Source organism: Wyeomyia smithii, chromosome 1 (assembly GCF_029784165.1).
Source record: "Wyeomyia smithii strain HCP4-BCI-WySm-NY-G18 chromosome 1, ASM2978416v1, whole genome shotgun sequence".
In the NCBI taxonomy this organism is placed as follows: domain Eukaryota; kingdom Metazoa; phylum Arthropoda; class Insecta; order Diptera; family Culicidae; genus Wyeomyia; species Wyeomyia smithii.
Window position 1 is genome coordinate 92490368 of NC_073694.1, and position 17927 is coordinate 92508294.

Consider the following 17927-nt stretch of genomic DNA (forward strand, 5'->3'; position numbering starts at 1 on the left):
AACTGGTTGGTAAACGGCTGGGCACGTCCCAGACAACCAATTTACGCGTATAATGCAAACAGTCATCGCATTGTACGTGCATTTATACGTGATAGTTACATCGCACAAGATGCTGCTAATGTTGCTTATACGTTGCAAAATTGGAGGCGATACGCGTACATTTCCAAAATATCAAAAAACTTTTACAATGAAAAAAGTTCATATATGCGACTTAAACTGTTAAAGCTTAATAACTTATACGAGCTGTTTCACTATTTAATGCCACTCTACAACTTCATATTTGCGAGTTGAAACGAAAATATAAGCGATATATGATTATACACTACAGGTTCTTTTATTACTTAATGCGACTTCACAAGTCAACATTAGCAAATTATTTCAGATATTTATGCGATGTTCGCCATGCATTCCTACGTATTATTTTATTATAACATGCGATTAAATCACCTTTTAATAAAAAAAAACAGGAGGGTTGTGTGCAAAGCCACGACCGCAAGGTTGAAGTAGAATACTTTTACAAGGAAGATAACCCGGCTGCTTGCGTGTCAGTCATTTTTCTAGTAAATAAACGTTGACTAATCAGATCATTCAAATTCAATAATATAGTAAGTTGCTTGTCATGGTTGGGGCTTGACAATTTTTAAATTTTGAGATGAAATTTTTTCGGATGTCGTGCTCATGACTGAAGGAGAAGATAATTCAGTACGTTCTGAGATACGGAAATAAGGTAAAATTTATAACTTTTACAAATTTAAAAATGTAAATTAACTCAAGAGAAAACATTTACGCTTTAATCATCAGGTTTTTATTTCATCCTGAAAAGGACAATTTGTTGTTCAATTTAGTATCGGATCAGATGCCGATTACATCTTTGCGTTATTACTGACAGTGCGAACAAAGTATTCGTTGTGATAAAGTAAACAGTGAAATGCTAATATAACACTCAAAACTAGACGGCTCACGTGTTGTCAAAAAGAGTCAACTTTTCATTGAATGCATTTACTAGTGACCATTATCGCTCAGAGACTGCATTTCGCTAAAGTGCCAGACTGCATCAGCCGCTATCGATGCTGAGATCCGCTGCAACTAGTTCGCTATCCATAGCCATGCCACAGTGGTGGCCGCTATACGCTGCCATTGGTTTCCACTGTCCCTGCATCAGCTGGCCCAGCTGCTATCGTTGCTGGAATCCGCTGCAAATAGTGCGCTATCCATTGGTACGCCACAGCTGTGGCCGCTTTCCGCCATCGCTGGTATGCACTGCACTGCTAGTGCTGCTGCTAAGGACGACTGCTGTTGTCGCTGTCTAGAACTATTATGAGAGGCTTCGGCTGTATCAGGCTGCTATATAGGCCAAATAGCATGTTTTCAATTGCAAGGTATATGATTCTGTCGACCGTGCTTGGGAAGCTATCATATAACGACCAATCAGAGGTCGAATTTTTCGTTTTGACAAGGCTTGACTATTTTCAATAGTACAATAGTGTGAATAATAAAATTACAATTATCTTCTTTTGGGAAGAATCTTAGAAGATTTTCCAATCTATTACTGCAAAAACGAAGGAAATCCATCGGATACTAACCGATTTATTAGCATTTGAAATTGGACATATTTTTCACTTTTTTCGGTTTTAGATTTTCATTTCACATCCCTATGTAGCCGAACTTCCTGAGAGAAGTATTCTACTTCAAAATACAGCGAACAGTAGCAATTATTATTCATTATTTATCCCTTGCTATTCACATTGCAAGGAATAGCAAATTACAAATGTCAGTGTTTAATTTTTACCATTCTTTTCTTTTTCCCTTGGGCACACGCTTCCATCCGGACTCGAACCTCGAACTCTTAGATTGTCAAGCAGCATTCTTTCCACTCCCCCGTGGTCTCACTGTCGGAAATCTCTGAGTTTTGGTAATAACTTTCTAGTTTCATCGTATAAATGTCCAAAAGACATCGTAAAGCATGAATCTAATTAGATCTCGTATTGCGAGTTAGTTTGTGAAGTTTTGCGGGAACGTTCGTTGTTTACATTTCGTTTGAACTGTCATGGCCGCTCGATGAGCTGTGTCATTTGTTTTAAACGAAATTGAGTGATTTTACCGCCTTCAACAACAATTAAAGGCAAGTTTCCAAAAAAGAAATTATGCTAAGTATTGCATCATTGATCCGAGTTGTCCGCAGATGTTTTCTGTGTATAATTTTTTAAGGAGCAGCAGTTGCGGGAAGGAACTAAATTTATATGTTATACGCTGCAATGCGGAAGGTTTTTGATTTTCGTGCGTGGATTTACTGTGAGTTTAACCAAGCATTGGAAAAGTTCATTGGTTTTTGAATCCGGGTTTATTACCTATTTGTCGCAAAGATTCCGCAAAACAACGTTATATTTGATTAAACATTCACATTGGTCATACAAGGTAATGATCTATCGTAGTATCTTGTGCGATGTAAGCTGTGCAAACATCAGCGGCATCCAGTTATAATAGATTCAGTCGTTTACAGTGTTACAAAATGATGCCTTTTGCGACTAAATATGAGACTTTTGATTTTCGCGTATATTCATCACTTCGTTGAATTAATGAAAGTTTGAATATACATGATATGAGTTTATCTGTATTGCTGTATAGAATGTTACACTCATCGCAAGAAGTTCGCTAAACAACACCATTTACGATGAAACACTTGCGTTGTTAATACAGCTTTACGATTGTGATGTACCATAGAACTTTACACGAGGTATTCCGTGCAATCTTATGCAATTTTTAGTAATCTAGGCTTGTTTTCATGAATTTAGTCAATAACGGTGATACAAAATTATATCTTTTGCGACTAAATTTATATGCAATACCATGTGATATGGCAGATTTTTGCTTTATACGTATAATCATCACTTTGTGGGTTTACTGCGAGTTTGAACAGGCATGACATGAGTTTATGTGTATTACTATGCGAGTATGTTACACTCATCGCAAGAAGTTCGCAAAATAACACCATATGCGATTAAAACATATGTTGTTCATACAGCTATACGATACTGATGTGCCATAGAACTTTATATGAGGTAATCCGTGCAATCTTATGCGACTTCTGGTTATCTGGGGTGTCACTTGAGACCCCATTGTGATCATCCACCTCTGTCCAGCAGCTCCTATCCCAACCTCCACGAGGTGCTGACCGGGATACGAGAAACCTTAGCGGAGATCGGGTAACCAACCCCCAGTGGAAACTATGGTCGTATGCTGACTGGGAAGGATCGTACGCGGTTGTATCCCCATGTTAGCGGCGGCGTACAACAGCGACTGACCTGGAGCGGGCGGCTGAATTACGAAACGCGGTGCCTCGCCAGCTATATCTAAGACGGCAGCCCCGTCGGGAGACTAGGTATCGCAGCCCTAGTAAGGCAGCATACCGAAGGTAAAATAACTACGAATAAACCAGATATAAATACGGAATGGAATGATCGGCATGGACCTAGGCGTACGAAAAAGGACAACGATCATTGGAAACTCGGTACTTGGAATGTAAGGACTCTACTCGAACCGGCACGTGCAGGTATCCTGGCTAGAGGGCTGCAAAAGGTGAATGTCGAGGTTGCTGCCATACAGGAGGTGAGGTGGCCGAAAACGGGAGAACACGAATTCCGGGCAGTGGATTCTATTGCGGGCACTTCATTCAGGTACCACATCTACTGCAGTGGCGGCGTGAAAGCAGAAAGGGGAGTCGGTTTCGCGCTCATACGGAAACAGATGAAGCGTGTCATTGGATGGAGGTCGATCAGTGACCGTATATGCGTGTTGAGATTTAGGGGCAAATTTTTCAACTACAGCCTGATAAATGTGTACGCACCGACCAACGATAAACCCGATGAAGAGAAGGAGGAGTTCTATGAGCTCCTAGAAAAAACGTATAATGAGTGCCCAAGACACGACATCAAAATCGTCATCGGGGATGCAAATGCGCAGGTCGGGCAGGAGAACTTCTTCCGCACCGTGATTGGTAGAGAAAGCCTCCACTCTACTAGGAACGACAAAGGCCTGAGGCTTGTCAATTTCGCTGCAGCCAGAGGTATGGCTATCAGTAGCACTTATTTTGCACGCCGGAATATACGTAAGCACACCTGGAGACACCCAAATGGAGAGGCCTGCTCCCAGATCGACCATGTTCTGATAGATGGTCGGCACTTTTCAGACGTTACAGACGTGAGGTCGTTTAGAGGACCAAACGTTGACTCGGATCATTATCTCGTGGTATCCAAGATTCGCGCCCGGTTGTCTAACGTGTTAAAATCCAGGACGACAAGGAGGATACAGTTGAACATCCAGCGGCTATCAACTGAAGAAGTGGCTACAGAGTACCTGCGGAAGGTTGATGAGCGGATCGAGGATCAAGTTGGAGGTAGCCTGAATGAGAAGTGGAGGCATATCCACAGTGCAATCAGCACTACAGCGGGAGAAGTGTTGGGTACATCTGCGACAGCCACGTCCAATGAGTGGTTTGACGCTGAGTGCCAGCGAGCGACGGATGAAAAAAACCGCGCCAGAGTTCACATGTTGGCCACTGCTGTGACGCGTCAGAGCGTAGGAAAAAACCGGGAAACAAGAGCTGCTGAAAAAAGACTCCGAAGCCGAAAGAAACGACAGCATTGGGAGCGGATTCTTGCGGAGGCGGAAAGTTGCTTCTCTAGGCACGATGCAAGAAGCTTCTACAAGAAGATAAATGGAATCAGGAACAGGAACGTGTCAGCCCCTGTCATGTGCAATGATAGGGAGGGGAACCTGATTACCGATAGAACGGAAGTGGCCAGGCGTTGGAAGGAACACTTTAGTGTGCTGTTGAATGGTGAAGAAAACAATGTAGGATGATGACAAAGCTGTGGACCCACCCTCCATGAACGAGGTTGAGAAAGCAGTGAAAGAGCTGAAGAACTGCAAGGTAGCTAGTAAGGACGGCATTCCAGCCGAACTTTTTAAAACCGGGAGCGAACAGCTGTATCGAAAAATTGCCCTCGAACTGGTTGGAGGGTCTCATATGTCCAATCTACAAAAAGGCCACTTCTGGACTGTAGCAATTATCGGGGCATAACCCTTCTAAACACCGTTTACAAAATTTTTTCCCGTATTCTGCTCCATAGACTGAGGCCGTTGTCGGAGACCTTTGCTGGCGATTACCAATGTGGTTTTCGAGGGGGACGCTCCACTACGGATCAAATGTTTACCCTGCGTCAGATCCTCGATAAATTTCGAGAATTTAACCTGCAAACGCACCATCTGTTCGCTGACTTCAAGGCAGCGTACGTACAGTAAAAAGAAATGAGTTATGGCGAATTATGGTTTCCCAACAAAACTAGTTAGGCTGATACGTGCCACCCTTGAAGGCTCTACATCATGCGTCAGGATAGCCGGTGAGATATCGGACTCCTTCGTGACGTTAGATGGTTTGAAACAGGGAGACGGGCTGTCAACTTATTGTTCCACATCGCATTGAAGGGTGCCATACGGAGGGCCGGCACGGTCTCACATGCTTCTCGGTTTTGCGGACGATATCGAAATCATTGGTATCAACCGTAGAGCTTCGGACCTCTCAGGAGGGAAGCTGCGAGAGTGGGGCTCATCATTAACACTGCCAAAACGAAATACATGGTGGCTGGTAGAGAGCGTGGTAGTCCGACGGATGTTGGTGCTGAGGTGGTGTTAGATGGGGAAACTTTTGAAGTAGTCGACGAATTTATTTACCTGGGTACACTAGTGACATGTGACAACGAGGTTAGCCGTGAGATAAAAAGCCGGATAGCAGCTGCAAATAGGGCCTTCTACGGATTGCGTAACCAGCTGAGGTTCCGTAGTCTGCAAACCCGTACTAAACTTGTACTCTACAAAACACTACTTCTCCCCGTGGCCCTCTACGGCCATGAAGCATGGACGTTGAAAGAGGCCGATCGGCTCTTGGTGTTATTGAGCGTAGAGTTTTGCGTTCAATTCTTGGCGGCAAACTAGAAAATGGTGTTTGGCGCAGACGCATGAACCATGAAGTGTACCAGGTGTACAAATCGGCGGATATAGTTAAGCGGATAAAACACGGCAGGTTGCAGTGGGCTGGGCATGTAGCTAAAATGCCGGAAGAACGACCAGCGAAGACTATATTTAGCAGAAAGCCCGATAGAGGCCGTCGACTTCGAGGTAGGCCTCGCACCCGTTGGATGTTTGCTGTCGACGAGGATGCCCGCGAAATAGGTGTTAGGGGAGATTGGAGGATAGCAGCCCAAGACCGAGTGACATGGCGACGTATTCTGGATTCGGCATTGGATCGATAATCGGTTTGTCGCCGTAAAAATAATGGATGTTTCTTAAGAATGACGCACAGGGGCCAGAAATTGATGCAGTTCCCATCTGGACAAGTTGTTGTACAACCAGGAAGAAGACACTTCAAAGGATTCAGAATAAACTTTTGAAAATGATTTTGAAGCGTCCTCCCTGGTTTAGCACGAACGAGCAACATAGGCTCACTAATGTAGAAACATTAGAAAATATGTCAAGCCAAATTATCAACAAATTCCGACAAAAATCGTTGCAATCCTCAATTGCAACGATTAGCTCACTTTATAGTCAGTAAGATAGTTTTAAGTTTATTTTAAGTTTTGTTTTATGCCTTTTTTTCCTTGACAAGTAGGTTTAATAATTTTCCTACAATTACATTAACTTAACTGCGAAAGCTAATAACATTCAATAATATAAAAAAGCGTACAAATACATATAATAGTATATATATATATATATATATATATATATATATATATATATATATATATATATATATATATATATATATATATATATATATATATATATATATATATATATATATATATATATATATATATATATATATATATATATATATAATAGTGTTGAAATGTTACCATTTGTGGCAGAACACACAATACTAATTCTGAGTAGATATTAGTACATAAATAAATCATTACAAACATTCCCCCCCTATTAAAAAAAAAATTGTCCGCAGGAGCTTGCTGGAGGCTCACACTCCAAACTCGATCACTTTGACAATTGACTGTTTGCTCCAAAACGAACAGCTTCTCGTCCGAAAAAATAATCTCGTCATCTGCGCGCCAACCGAGCAACTCCCGCGACCGTTGGTACCTCTTGTCCTTTGTAGCTTTGGTAACCCCATGAACCACCTGTTTTTTGTACGGTGTAAGTTTTAAATCCTTGCGCAGAAGCAGGCGGATTGATTCTCGGTTCATTTTAAGGTTCCTGGCCAGCTCCCGTGCAGATTGGGCGGGATTCCAGTCTCGTATAATCTTGTTCAGCCTTGGAGTTCTCACAGACCTTGGTCGTCCAGATCGTGCCTTGTCCTCGGTGCCTCCGGTCTCTAGGTACCGATTTATGGTCCGGTACACGAATTTCCGGTTGATTCCGAGCGGTTTTAGGTGTTTGAATATGTGTCCTGGTTTGTACCTTTTCACATATTCAGCGATAACAGCTGCTCTTAACTCCGCCATGGCTCACAACTCAATGTAAACAAACTGCACAGAAACGAAACTCTGCCTCTTTGGGCAGCAAAGTTAACCCTTTCATTTCGTGTAGGCTACAGGCGACCCCAAAAAAATGTGACCGAACTTTTTTGTCACCGTGTAAGAGCGTTTTTCACATTCTGACGCAGCGCCAAAACTAAAAGTTTGATTACAATGAAATTCAATAGCAAACTAAGCGGCAAATAGACCCTTCATTTGACACCAAGATAGAAAGAATCGGTCAGACCATCGCTGAGAAAAGTGAGTGCGGAAAAAAGGTGCACATACACACGTACACACCCACACACAAACATATACACCTATACATGCATATATGCAGAAAATTCTCGATTCGTCGAACTGAGTCGAGTAGTATATAACATTTGGCCATTTGGATGATTTTTCTACCTTTTAATTAGCCAGTGATCGTTAGGAGAAAGTCAATATGTTTACTTTCATTATATGATTTCACATTTTTATGAACAACGGACACAGTTAGAATCCGATTGCAACGAAATTCAATAGCAACCTATGGGGCAACTAGACCTTTCATTTGACACTAATTTTGTGAAAATCGGTTAAGCCATCTCTGAGAAAAATGAGTGAGTTTAAACAATCTCAGAATAACTTTTGTTTACATAACTTTTGAACTATATGTTCAATCATAACGAAATTCAAAAGTTTAGAGTTCTGGAGACAGCCTAATCATTTGAAACCAGTTTTATTGAAACCGGCTGTGTGGTTTCTGAGATATTGATGTTTCGTGATTTTTACATTCTGATACATAACCTCTAAACTAAAAATCCGATTACAATGAAATTCAATAGCAACCTATGGCGCAACTACACCTTTCATTTGCAACTTATTTCATGAAAATCGGTCCAGCCATCTCTGAGAAAAGTGAGTGAGAAAAAAAAGTTGCACACACACACACACACATACATCCATACATACAGAAAATGCTCAGTTCGTCGAAAGGGGTCGAGTGGTATATGACATTCGGCCATTGGGACCACTTTTATACCTTTGGTTTTTCCAGTGATTGCTATACCTTTCTAGGAGAAAGGCAAAACATGGTTTCGCGAAAAACGTTGCCAATAGCGTAATACTCACTGTTGGAGCGTTTTCATTAATTTAGTTTAGAGTTTTTAGTGTTATTCAACTTAGAGTGTAAGATCATTAATGCGACAGAGAGAGAGAGAGGATGAATAAATCAAAAGTAGATGAGTATTGAACGCGCTCGGTTGTGTTTTTATACTACTCGTGATAATACAGTCCATTTGAACATTTTCGTTAACATTTTGGTCCTACTCCGCCGGATAAGGGTCAGAATCGAGAAAAGTGATGTTGATCACCTCTCCTAGCGTGGAAAGCGTGAATTCGTTATAAAAAGGTGTTATTTCGTCAGAAAGAAGTGTGAACTAAATTCGACAAAATGGCGTCAAGCCACGAATCCTTTTGATTTCGCAGCAGCGGAAACGACGACATTGTTGGAACTTTCTAGAACAGAAAAAAGATGGCGACCGCACGAACACCAAACCAGAAAAATAAAAACAAGACACCGAAGAAAGATAAATTTGAAAACAACGGTGAAAACGGAGCTGGAGCATCGGTAAACAACGGTGAAAACGGAGCTGGAGCATCGGTAACGTTATCAGTTAGTGACCAGTTAAACCAACAAAAAGAAAAGGACAATCGAAGAAAAATGGAAGACGGCTTAAAAGTGCTTGTTATTAAAAAAGAAACAGTTGAAAGGAAAGTCCAGCGTGTATTAGTGGCGCTCGCAAAAATGGACGAACCGAAAAACAGGCATTTACTGCAATTACATTTGAAAATGGTGGAGAGTGCATATATCGAATATAACGCATTACAGGATCAGATATATAGTCTTAATGTTACTGCAGATACCCGAGCTTCAGAAGAAATGAGATTCATTGAATTTGAAAAACTTTATTGCGATGTTGTTGTGCAGTTAACAGAAAAAATTGAAGTAGCGGCGGTGAAGAGTGAAATCGACAAAGCCGCTATGTTACCAGCTAATGTTCAGCCGTATATTCCACCATTGAAGGCTCCGTTACCAACTTTCGACGGTAAATACGAAAACTGGTTTGCTTTCAAAAATATGTTTGAGAACGTAATGGATCGCTATTACACCGAAACACCAGCCATCAAGCTGTACCATCTACGGAACGCATTGGTGGGAGCTGCAGCTGGCATTATCGACCAGGACATCATAAACAATAACGATTATAATGCTGCCTGGGAAACGCTGAAAGAGAGATATGAGGATAAACAGGTCATAGTCGACAAGCATATCGACGCGATTTTTAACATGCCAGCAATGATCAAAGAAAATGCGAACGCATTGCGCAAAATTATTGATACGTGTTGTAAACATGTTGACGCCCTGAAAAACTTAGAGCTTCCTGTTCAGGGACTTGGTGAGGTAATGCTGCTAAACATTTTATCGAAAAAACTCGACATCGAGACGCGAAAGGCTTGGGAACTTAGTCAGACTAAGGGAGATTTGGCGAAGTACAGTTCTACAATGGATTTCTTAAAAGAGCGGTGCCGTGTTTATGAGAAGGTTAGCCGATGCAGTAAACCAACCGAAATTGTGAAACAAATTCGTCCTATAGGGAAGGCTGAGCCTAAGATACATAGTCTTGTGGCTGCCACTGGGAAGTGTTCGCATTGTAGAGAAGATCATGAGTTGTGGAGGTGTGAATTATTCAAAGGCGCAAACCTTAGCGATAAATATGCATCCCTTCGCAGCAAGAGTGGTTCCTGCTTCAATTGCCTTGAGAAGGGCCATATAACCGGTAAATGTAAATAAGAGCATAACTGTAAAAAATGTGCTAAACGTCATCACACGATACTACATCCCGAAAACGCACAATCTACTGAAACTGAAACTAAGACAAATCCTACAACGAAAAAAGAAGCTCCCAAAGCTAATTCTGAAGCCAATACGTCATCAGCATCATCAAACACTACCGGTTCTGTTTTATGTTCGAACGTTGAAGATGAACAGGATACATTACTGGCCACGGCGGTAGCGACTATCATTGGCCCTGGTACTAAATCATCAACATGCAGGGCTGTGCTAGATTCAGCTTCACATAAGCATTTCATCACCGAGGCACTTGTGTTGAAACTTGGATTAAAACAGAAGCGAAGCAATTACACCATTATCGGAATTGGTGGTAATCGAATGACGATTCAGTTCAAGGTACACGCTCGAATCAAATCCAGAATAAATGAATATGTTTCACCATGCTTGGAATTTTTGGTGGTCAATAAAATAACAGGAAAACTTCCAGTACAATGCATCGATCCAACGCGACAGAAGATTCCTGATAACATCGAGTTACCGGATCCATCATTTAATGTGCCCGGTCGAAATCCTGATGGATCTGGTTTGTTCTTCAAGTTGATCAAAGGTGGACAGTTGAATCTGGAAGATCATATGCCGGCAGTGCAGAAAACTCAGCTCGGTTGGATTGTTAGCGGCGTTATTCCAACCAATCACGTTGGTGTTGGGCAAGCTTTATGTGGAACTTTAACAGAAAACGATGTGGGTAAGTTGCTTGAAAAATTTTGACATTTCGACTCTTACGATGAGAGGCCGGTAAATGAATATTCCTCGGAAGATGCTTGTGTTGCACATTTTTTGGTTACACATCGACGTGATGATCATGGCAGATTCCTTGTTCGACTGCCTTTCAACTCGGCTAAAGAACAGTTAGGCGATTCTCGAGAGATGGCCAAGAGAAGGTTTTTGGCTGTGGAACGACGATTGGACAGAGATTTATCTCTCAAGACGCAGTACATTGCCTTTATGAGAGAGTACAAACAGATGAATCATATGGCAGAAGTTACACCTTCGGTTGACGAAATGCCTTCAGATTCATTTTACCTCCCACACCACTGTGTGCTAAAGCCAACGAGTACTACCACAAAGTTACGGGTAGTTTTTGACGGCTCAGCTGAATCATCGAGTGGTGTTTCAATTAATCAAGCGCAAATTGTTAGTCCTACCATACAGAATGATTTAATATCTATCCTCCTGAAATTTCGTTCGTTTCGATATGCGTTGAGTGCTGATATACCAAAAATGTATCGACAGGTAGAGGTCCATCCTAATGATACTTGTTTCCAAAGGATTTTCTGGAGGAATCTAGAGACCAGCAATTGAAGATTTATAATCTGCGAACGGTCACATACGGACTAGCTTCATCGCCGTTTCTGGCAACAATGGCATTACGACAGCTTGCTGATGACGAGGAACAACTATATCCGCTGGCGGCAAAGGCAGTAAAAAATTCTTTCTACATCGACGATATGCTTTCAGGGGCTGATTCGGAAGAAGAAGCAATCGAACTATTGCAGCAGGTTAGGGATATGCAGCATAGTGGTGGATTCGATGTTCATGAGGTGTGCTCGAATTCTTCTGCTGTACTGCAAGTGGTACCTGAGGACAAACGAGAAACAATTAATAAAATCGACGATCCAGAAATCAATATGTTAATGAAGACGTTGGGAATCGCTTGGGAGCCAACGACCGACAACTTTACGATTTCTTTGCCCAAGATGCAGGTGTCGCAGCCATCGCAGTTAACTAAAAGAATTTTGCTTAGCGAAATTTCGAGGATTTTTGATCCACTCGGCTTTTTGATCCACTCGGCTTTTTAGGTCCAGTTTTGACGACGGCGAAACTAGTGATGCGGGAAGTTTGGATGCTTCACTTAAAATGGGATGAAGTGCTTCCACACGCACTTGCGAGCTTCTGGTTAGAGTTTCGTGATTAACTGGAACATGTTGAAGGCATCAAGATACCACGTTGTGTACTGAGTGGAAAACCTTTGAATTTAGAGCTGCACGGTTTCGCAGACGCGTCTGATCTGGCATATGGTGCTTGCCTCTACGCACGTTCAATTATGAATGACGGCCAAGCTAAAATGAAACTAATTTGTAGTAAGTCACGTATCTTACCGAAAAAACAGAAGAGTGGAAAAGAATTTACAACACCGAGAGCGGAGTTGCAGGCAGCATTAATGTTGTCCCGCTTAGTTGCAAAAATAGTTGAAGCGCTGGAAGTGAAGTTTTCCTCCATTATTCTCTGGAGTGATTCACAAATCGTCCTGTGCTGGATACAAAAATCTCCGGAAGCATTACAGGTTTTTGTTGCTAACCGCGTGAAGTTGATTCAATCTCTGACTGATGAGTACATTTGGCGTTACATTCCTTCCAAATCGAATCCCGCAGACTTGATTTCGCGTGGTGTTCAACCGCAATTGTTACCGAATCTTGAGATGTGGTGGAGCGGTCCATCGATCTTGAATCAGGCTGATTGTGAGCTATCGTTGCCTCCCTTAGTTTCCGATGTAGATTTACCAGAGCTTCGAAAAACAGTTCTTGTATGTTCGAGACAGCCAAAGAGAATGAAAATGTTTGACACAATCAGCAGATTATCGATTATGCAGCGCAGCATGGCCTACGTTGTTCGTTATACCGATTATATCAGGAGCGGAAGAGAAGTCCTTACAAAGGGGTTACTTACAGCTGACGAAATGAACCGAGCGATGTTACTTATTGTACGACTGGTTCAAAATGAATGCTTCGCTGCTGAAATAAGGGCTTTGAAGGAAGAGAAATATTTTGAACATCCACTGAAATGCCTAAATCCTTTTTTCGACGAAAATGATAAGATTCTCCGTGTAGGTGGACGCATTAAAAATGCTGCTATTAGATACGATAGCAAGCATCAAATGTTGCTTCCACAGAAACATCCTGTCACGCTGGCTTTAATTCGTTACCTGCATAGAAGTAATTTACACATTGGACAACGTTCATTACTTGCAGTAATTCGACAGCAATTTTGGCCGTTACGGGCGAAGGCTACGATTCGGAAGATTATACACCAGTGTACACCATGTTATAGATTATGTCCAAAACGAGCCACGCAGCTGATGGGTGATTTACCGGAGTATAGAGTGCAGCCAAGTCATGTTTTTGAAGTTGTTGGAATTGATTTCGCTGGACCTTTTAATTTAAAATCGTTGGCCTCTATTAGAAAGCCGGTGTTGACGAAGGGATATGTGTGTTTATTTGTGTGTATGGCCGTAAGAGCTATTCACCTTGAAGCCGTTTCGAGTCTTTCTACGGAGGCGTTTTTGGGAGCACTGCAAAGATTTGTAGGAAGAAGAGGTTTGCCACGAAAAATACTTTCGGACAATGCAACCAATTTCACCGGTGCCAATAATGAGTTAAATCATTTGGCAAATTTGTTCGGTACAGAAGTGCATAAGAGAAAATTAAACGAGTTTTGCGTATTACGAAACATTGAATGCTCTTTTATCCCTCCCCGAAGCCCTCATTTTGGAGGGATATGGGAAGCTGGGGTAAAGTCGATAAAGTTTCATCTACGACCAATTTTAGCTGCACATAATTTAACATACGAAGAGTTCAGCACGGTCTTAGTGCAGATAGAGGCGATTCTCAACTCGAGACCATTTACGCCTTCTTCAGATGATCCTAATGACATTACCGCTTTAACACCTGGGCACTTTATTATTGGACGGGAATTCCAAGCCATTGCTGAGCCATCTTACGCACATCTCAACATTGGTAGACTTTCGCGATGGCAAATGCTGCAGAACATCAAACAGTCATTTTGGAAAACTTGGTCAAATGATTATGTTCAGGAAATGCAACAGCGACAGAAGGACTTCAAGATTCACAAATTTCAAGTGGGTTCTTTGGTATTACTTGTAGACGACAATCTGCCACCATTGCAGTGGAATTTGGCGCGAATTACTGAACTACATCCTGGCAGGGATGGTCACGTTCGAGTTGTTAGTTTGCGTACAAAAGATTCGACGATTAAACGAGCTGTAAAGAATATATGTTTGTTACCTATGGATGGAGAAGAAAGGGTTTAATTGAAATGTTCTCATTTCAATGTCCGGGAAGATGTTGGAGCGTTTTCATTAATTTAATTTAGAGTTTTTAGAGTTATTCAACTTAGAGTGTAAGATCATTAATGCGACAGAGAGAGAGAGGATGAATGAATCAGAAGTAGATGAGTATTGAACGCGCTCGGTTGTGTTTTTATACTACTCGTGATAATACAGTCCATTCGAACATTTTCGTTAACATTCACTATATTTGCACCCACGTCACACAAAATACATCTTTAAACATACCTTAGTCAATAGCCAAAATACCCGAACAGTTCACTTTACCCTAAACATAAAAAAATCACATTTTTTTTATTTTTCGACTTTCCAGTCAGTCCCCCCTGAACAGTTAGTTTAATTTGAAACAGTTTACATGTGCTGAATATCTGCCAATAAATTGCTGCCAAAGCTGCATAATAATATTGGATCGTTTGAGAAGTATGTTGAACAAGTAAAGAAGTATTTTGGTGTTTTTGAAGTGCAAATCACATTTAACGTGGTATAATTATTTCAACTTCGAAGAACAGTTTAGCTCAAATTTGTACCGAAAAAAAAGGTGTCCTGATTTCTAACTTCGACCAGATGGTATCCCTACCTATAAACGTTTTAAGAAAAGAGGGCCTCACAGAAAAATTTGCCCCGGGCCTCCCAGCGTCTAAATCCGGCCCTGTATGAATGCATTGTATTATTTCAATGAAGGCTTCAAACGATTGTGTGTCAGTAGCAAATCGGGACTCTTACCTTCCGTGCTTTAACGTTATTGACGATGAACGCTTAGCTTCTGTACGATGTATCACTGCACTTACGCGATCATAGACGCTTGACAAGGTGGAAAAGTATTCGTGAGATTTTTTCTAAAAAAAAAAGTTCAAGTATGTTTCTGCCCTAATACCACTATTCACTTTCTGCTCACCGTGATTTCCCTCAAATTTTGCTCTGCATCAATAAGTTTTCTGGTATAACTTTTGATGTCTGCCGATTGCTCTTTAATCTTGTCATTAGCTCTGTTGTGGCTTTTCTGCAAATCAGTATTTTCACGACGAAGATCAACGAGCAGAACTTCGGTATCCTCGCGCGTTTTTTCCGAATGCCTTATTTGTTCTAATATTTTCGGAATATCGAAAACAGAACCGTTGTGCATTACTAGACCTGAAAATATACAAAAAACGCATAAAAAATTTATATAATATATGTTTTATTAGCGCCTACCATCACTAGTTTGAGGTATTTCGCCATCATTCTGAAGAGGATTGTCATTGGCCTTTAACAGTTCAGTAAGGTTTTCTTTCATTTGTTCTAGAAAATTGTTATTACCAATCGCCAGTTCTTGGAGGACTGCTTCCGAAATTTCAGTTTGTTTTGGAACACACATATCGTCACCTTGTTTTTCATTAACATCATTCACGAATGATTCACCATCCTGCTCATCAACAACGAGTTCTTTAGCTTTATCAGTTAGCTTTCGGTAATACAGCATATCTCTAGTTAAGGCTTTCGCAGCTATTCTTCGAACCTGGGAGCGCGAAAGATTTAAACCAAGTGTATATAAAAGATCTTCAATATCTTTGTCAAAAATATATCCACAGTGGCTAATGTCAAAGTATACAAACGAAAGTAGCAACTCCCGATCAGCAGTATAGTAGCTAACCCTATCCTTAGCTCTTTCTTTACGACGACAATCCTCGTCATTTGTACTATCGAAACGAGATCGCTTTCGCAAATCACGCTCCTGCTCCAAGCTTCGCTCCTTTTCGTTATCATTCTTAAGTCTCAACTCTCCATCAGTGCTCTTTTCATTATTTTTTTCTTCGTTGCCATTTATAATATCTTCTGAGCTGTTTTTCTCATCACAAATATGTTCCTTTTTAGAATCATCATTTTTCTTCAACGGAATTACATGTAATGCTTTGTAGATATTGAACCCAAAATCACGAGTCAACATTTCATTGAATAATTCAGCGAATATAGACACCTCAAACGAATGTTCCTTTGAATCTTCTGGGCGATAATCCAACAGCACTGATAAAGACATGACGGCACAATCGAATTTACCAGATTTAGCTATACGAGATGGATGCACAATAATGTGGGGCTGATTCGGGAGAGAATACCTCTTTTCCAATAATTGCCGTTCCTTTTCGCTGAGCTTAAATGATTTAAGATTTTTTACTCCATCATTAGATTTCTCTTCGGATTTCGTTGAGTCATATTCATCAATTACTGTAACTTCTGACATGTCAACGATATCCATTGTTTCATAATCCTCTTCATCATTTTTCTGTTCTGTTTGTGTTATTATCATATTCTCATCCTCCTCTACATCAGAATCAATCTGGTGTACCTCATTTAAGGAGTTATTGCTTTCTCCGACAGACTCATTTCTGTTTTCTCCTCGCAGTGCTTTGATCAGTCTAGCTATTAGACTAGTTTTTACACCTAAAAATAAACGTGTCAAATTTTTAATCGAACAAGGCGTGGATTCCAATTAAAAAAAAAACGTAGTTTTATGGCGATGATTCTGTCTTATAGCTGAAACGAAATTTTTATGTTTTGTCAGATATTGGCCAAGAAAAAGTGTTCAAACTCTTAGAATTTTATGTTTGGCCTTTAAACAAAACGGCGTCGAAAAACATCGCAAATTTGATTTCTCAAAAATTCGTACTGACGGCATTGTTGTTCCTTAAGGTGCCAGTGCGTTTTGAACTGTCCTACACTGCCGCTCCAAGCGTATTCTGTGCAAACCTTATGGACGCTGGGATAGTTATGCTTGGAGCGGCAGTACAGATCGGACGTGTTTTCGGTTGCTTGTGGACTGGTCTTTGACTGCCTATAGCTTCAAAGTTTGTGTTTTGTCAGTGTGTCTTTTAAAGACTACCTGAAAGTTATTTCCCATCAGTCTTTCTCAAGACTACCTACTTTTGAATTTAACATTTGTTTTAACTTTTTTCGTATCACCTGAAATGGCTGGACGGAAGAAGAAACCTCGCATCGCTGCGGGGAGGAAAAGAGAGGCATCTCTTTCTGACACTTCGAGTGTCTGTAGTGACAATCCTTTTGATATTTTGCCTGAGCAAGAAGCTGGTGAAATGGAAGTTATTAATAATGAAACTATACAAAATATAAAATCTTTAAAAAAGGAGAAAGTTCCACCTATTGTGGTAACTATTTCTTCTGAATTTAATATATTCAAAAAGGAACTTTCAACGTTTGTTTCTGACGTTAAAGTTACCTATCAAATTGGCCGTAGAGGTGAATGCCGCTTATTAGCCGACTCAGTAAAGGGTCGTGATCGTCTTGTTCAGTATTTAACTGACAAGATGTACAAATTTTTTACATACGACACCAAGAACGTCAAGCCGTTCAAGGTCGTATGGAAAGGTCTCACCAACGATCAAACCGTTGATGAGATCAAACTTACTTTAACAGAATTACTTGGCAT

At 40.9% G+C, this 17927-nt stretch overlaps 1 protein-coding gene across 2 annotated transcripts in view; it reads right to left on the bottom strand.

Annotated features, from left to right (window-relative positions):
* The window catches only part of LOC129718610 (cell division cycle and apoptosis regulator protein 1-like), a 398517-nt gene that overhangs the window by 103233 nt on the left and 277357 nt on the right, over positions 1 to 17927 (bottom strand). For both annotated transcript variants that reach the window (XM_055669541.1, XM_055669542.1), the window contains exons 7-9: positions 15698 to 16924; positions 15402 to 15637; positions 15230 to 15342 (exon numbers count right to left, since the gene is read on the bottom strand). In XM_055669541.1, coding sequence (XP_055525516.1) covers positions 15230 to 15342; positions 15402 to 15637; positions 15698 to 16924 — 1576 coding nt within the window. The remainder of the gene's footprint in view (positions 1 to 15229; positions 15343 to 15401; positions 15638 to 15697; positions 16925 to 17927) is intronic.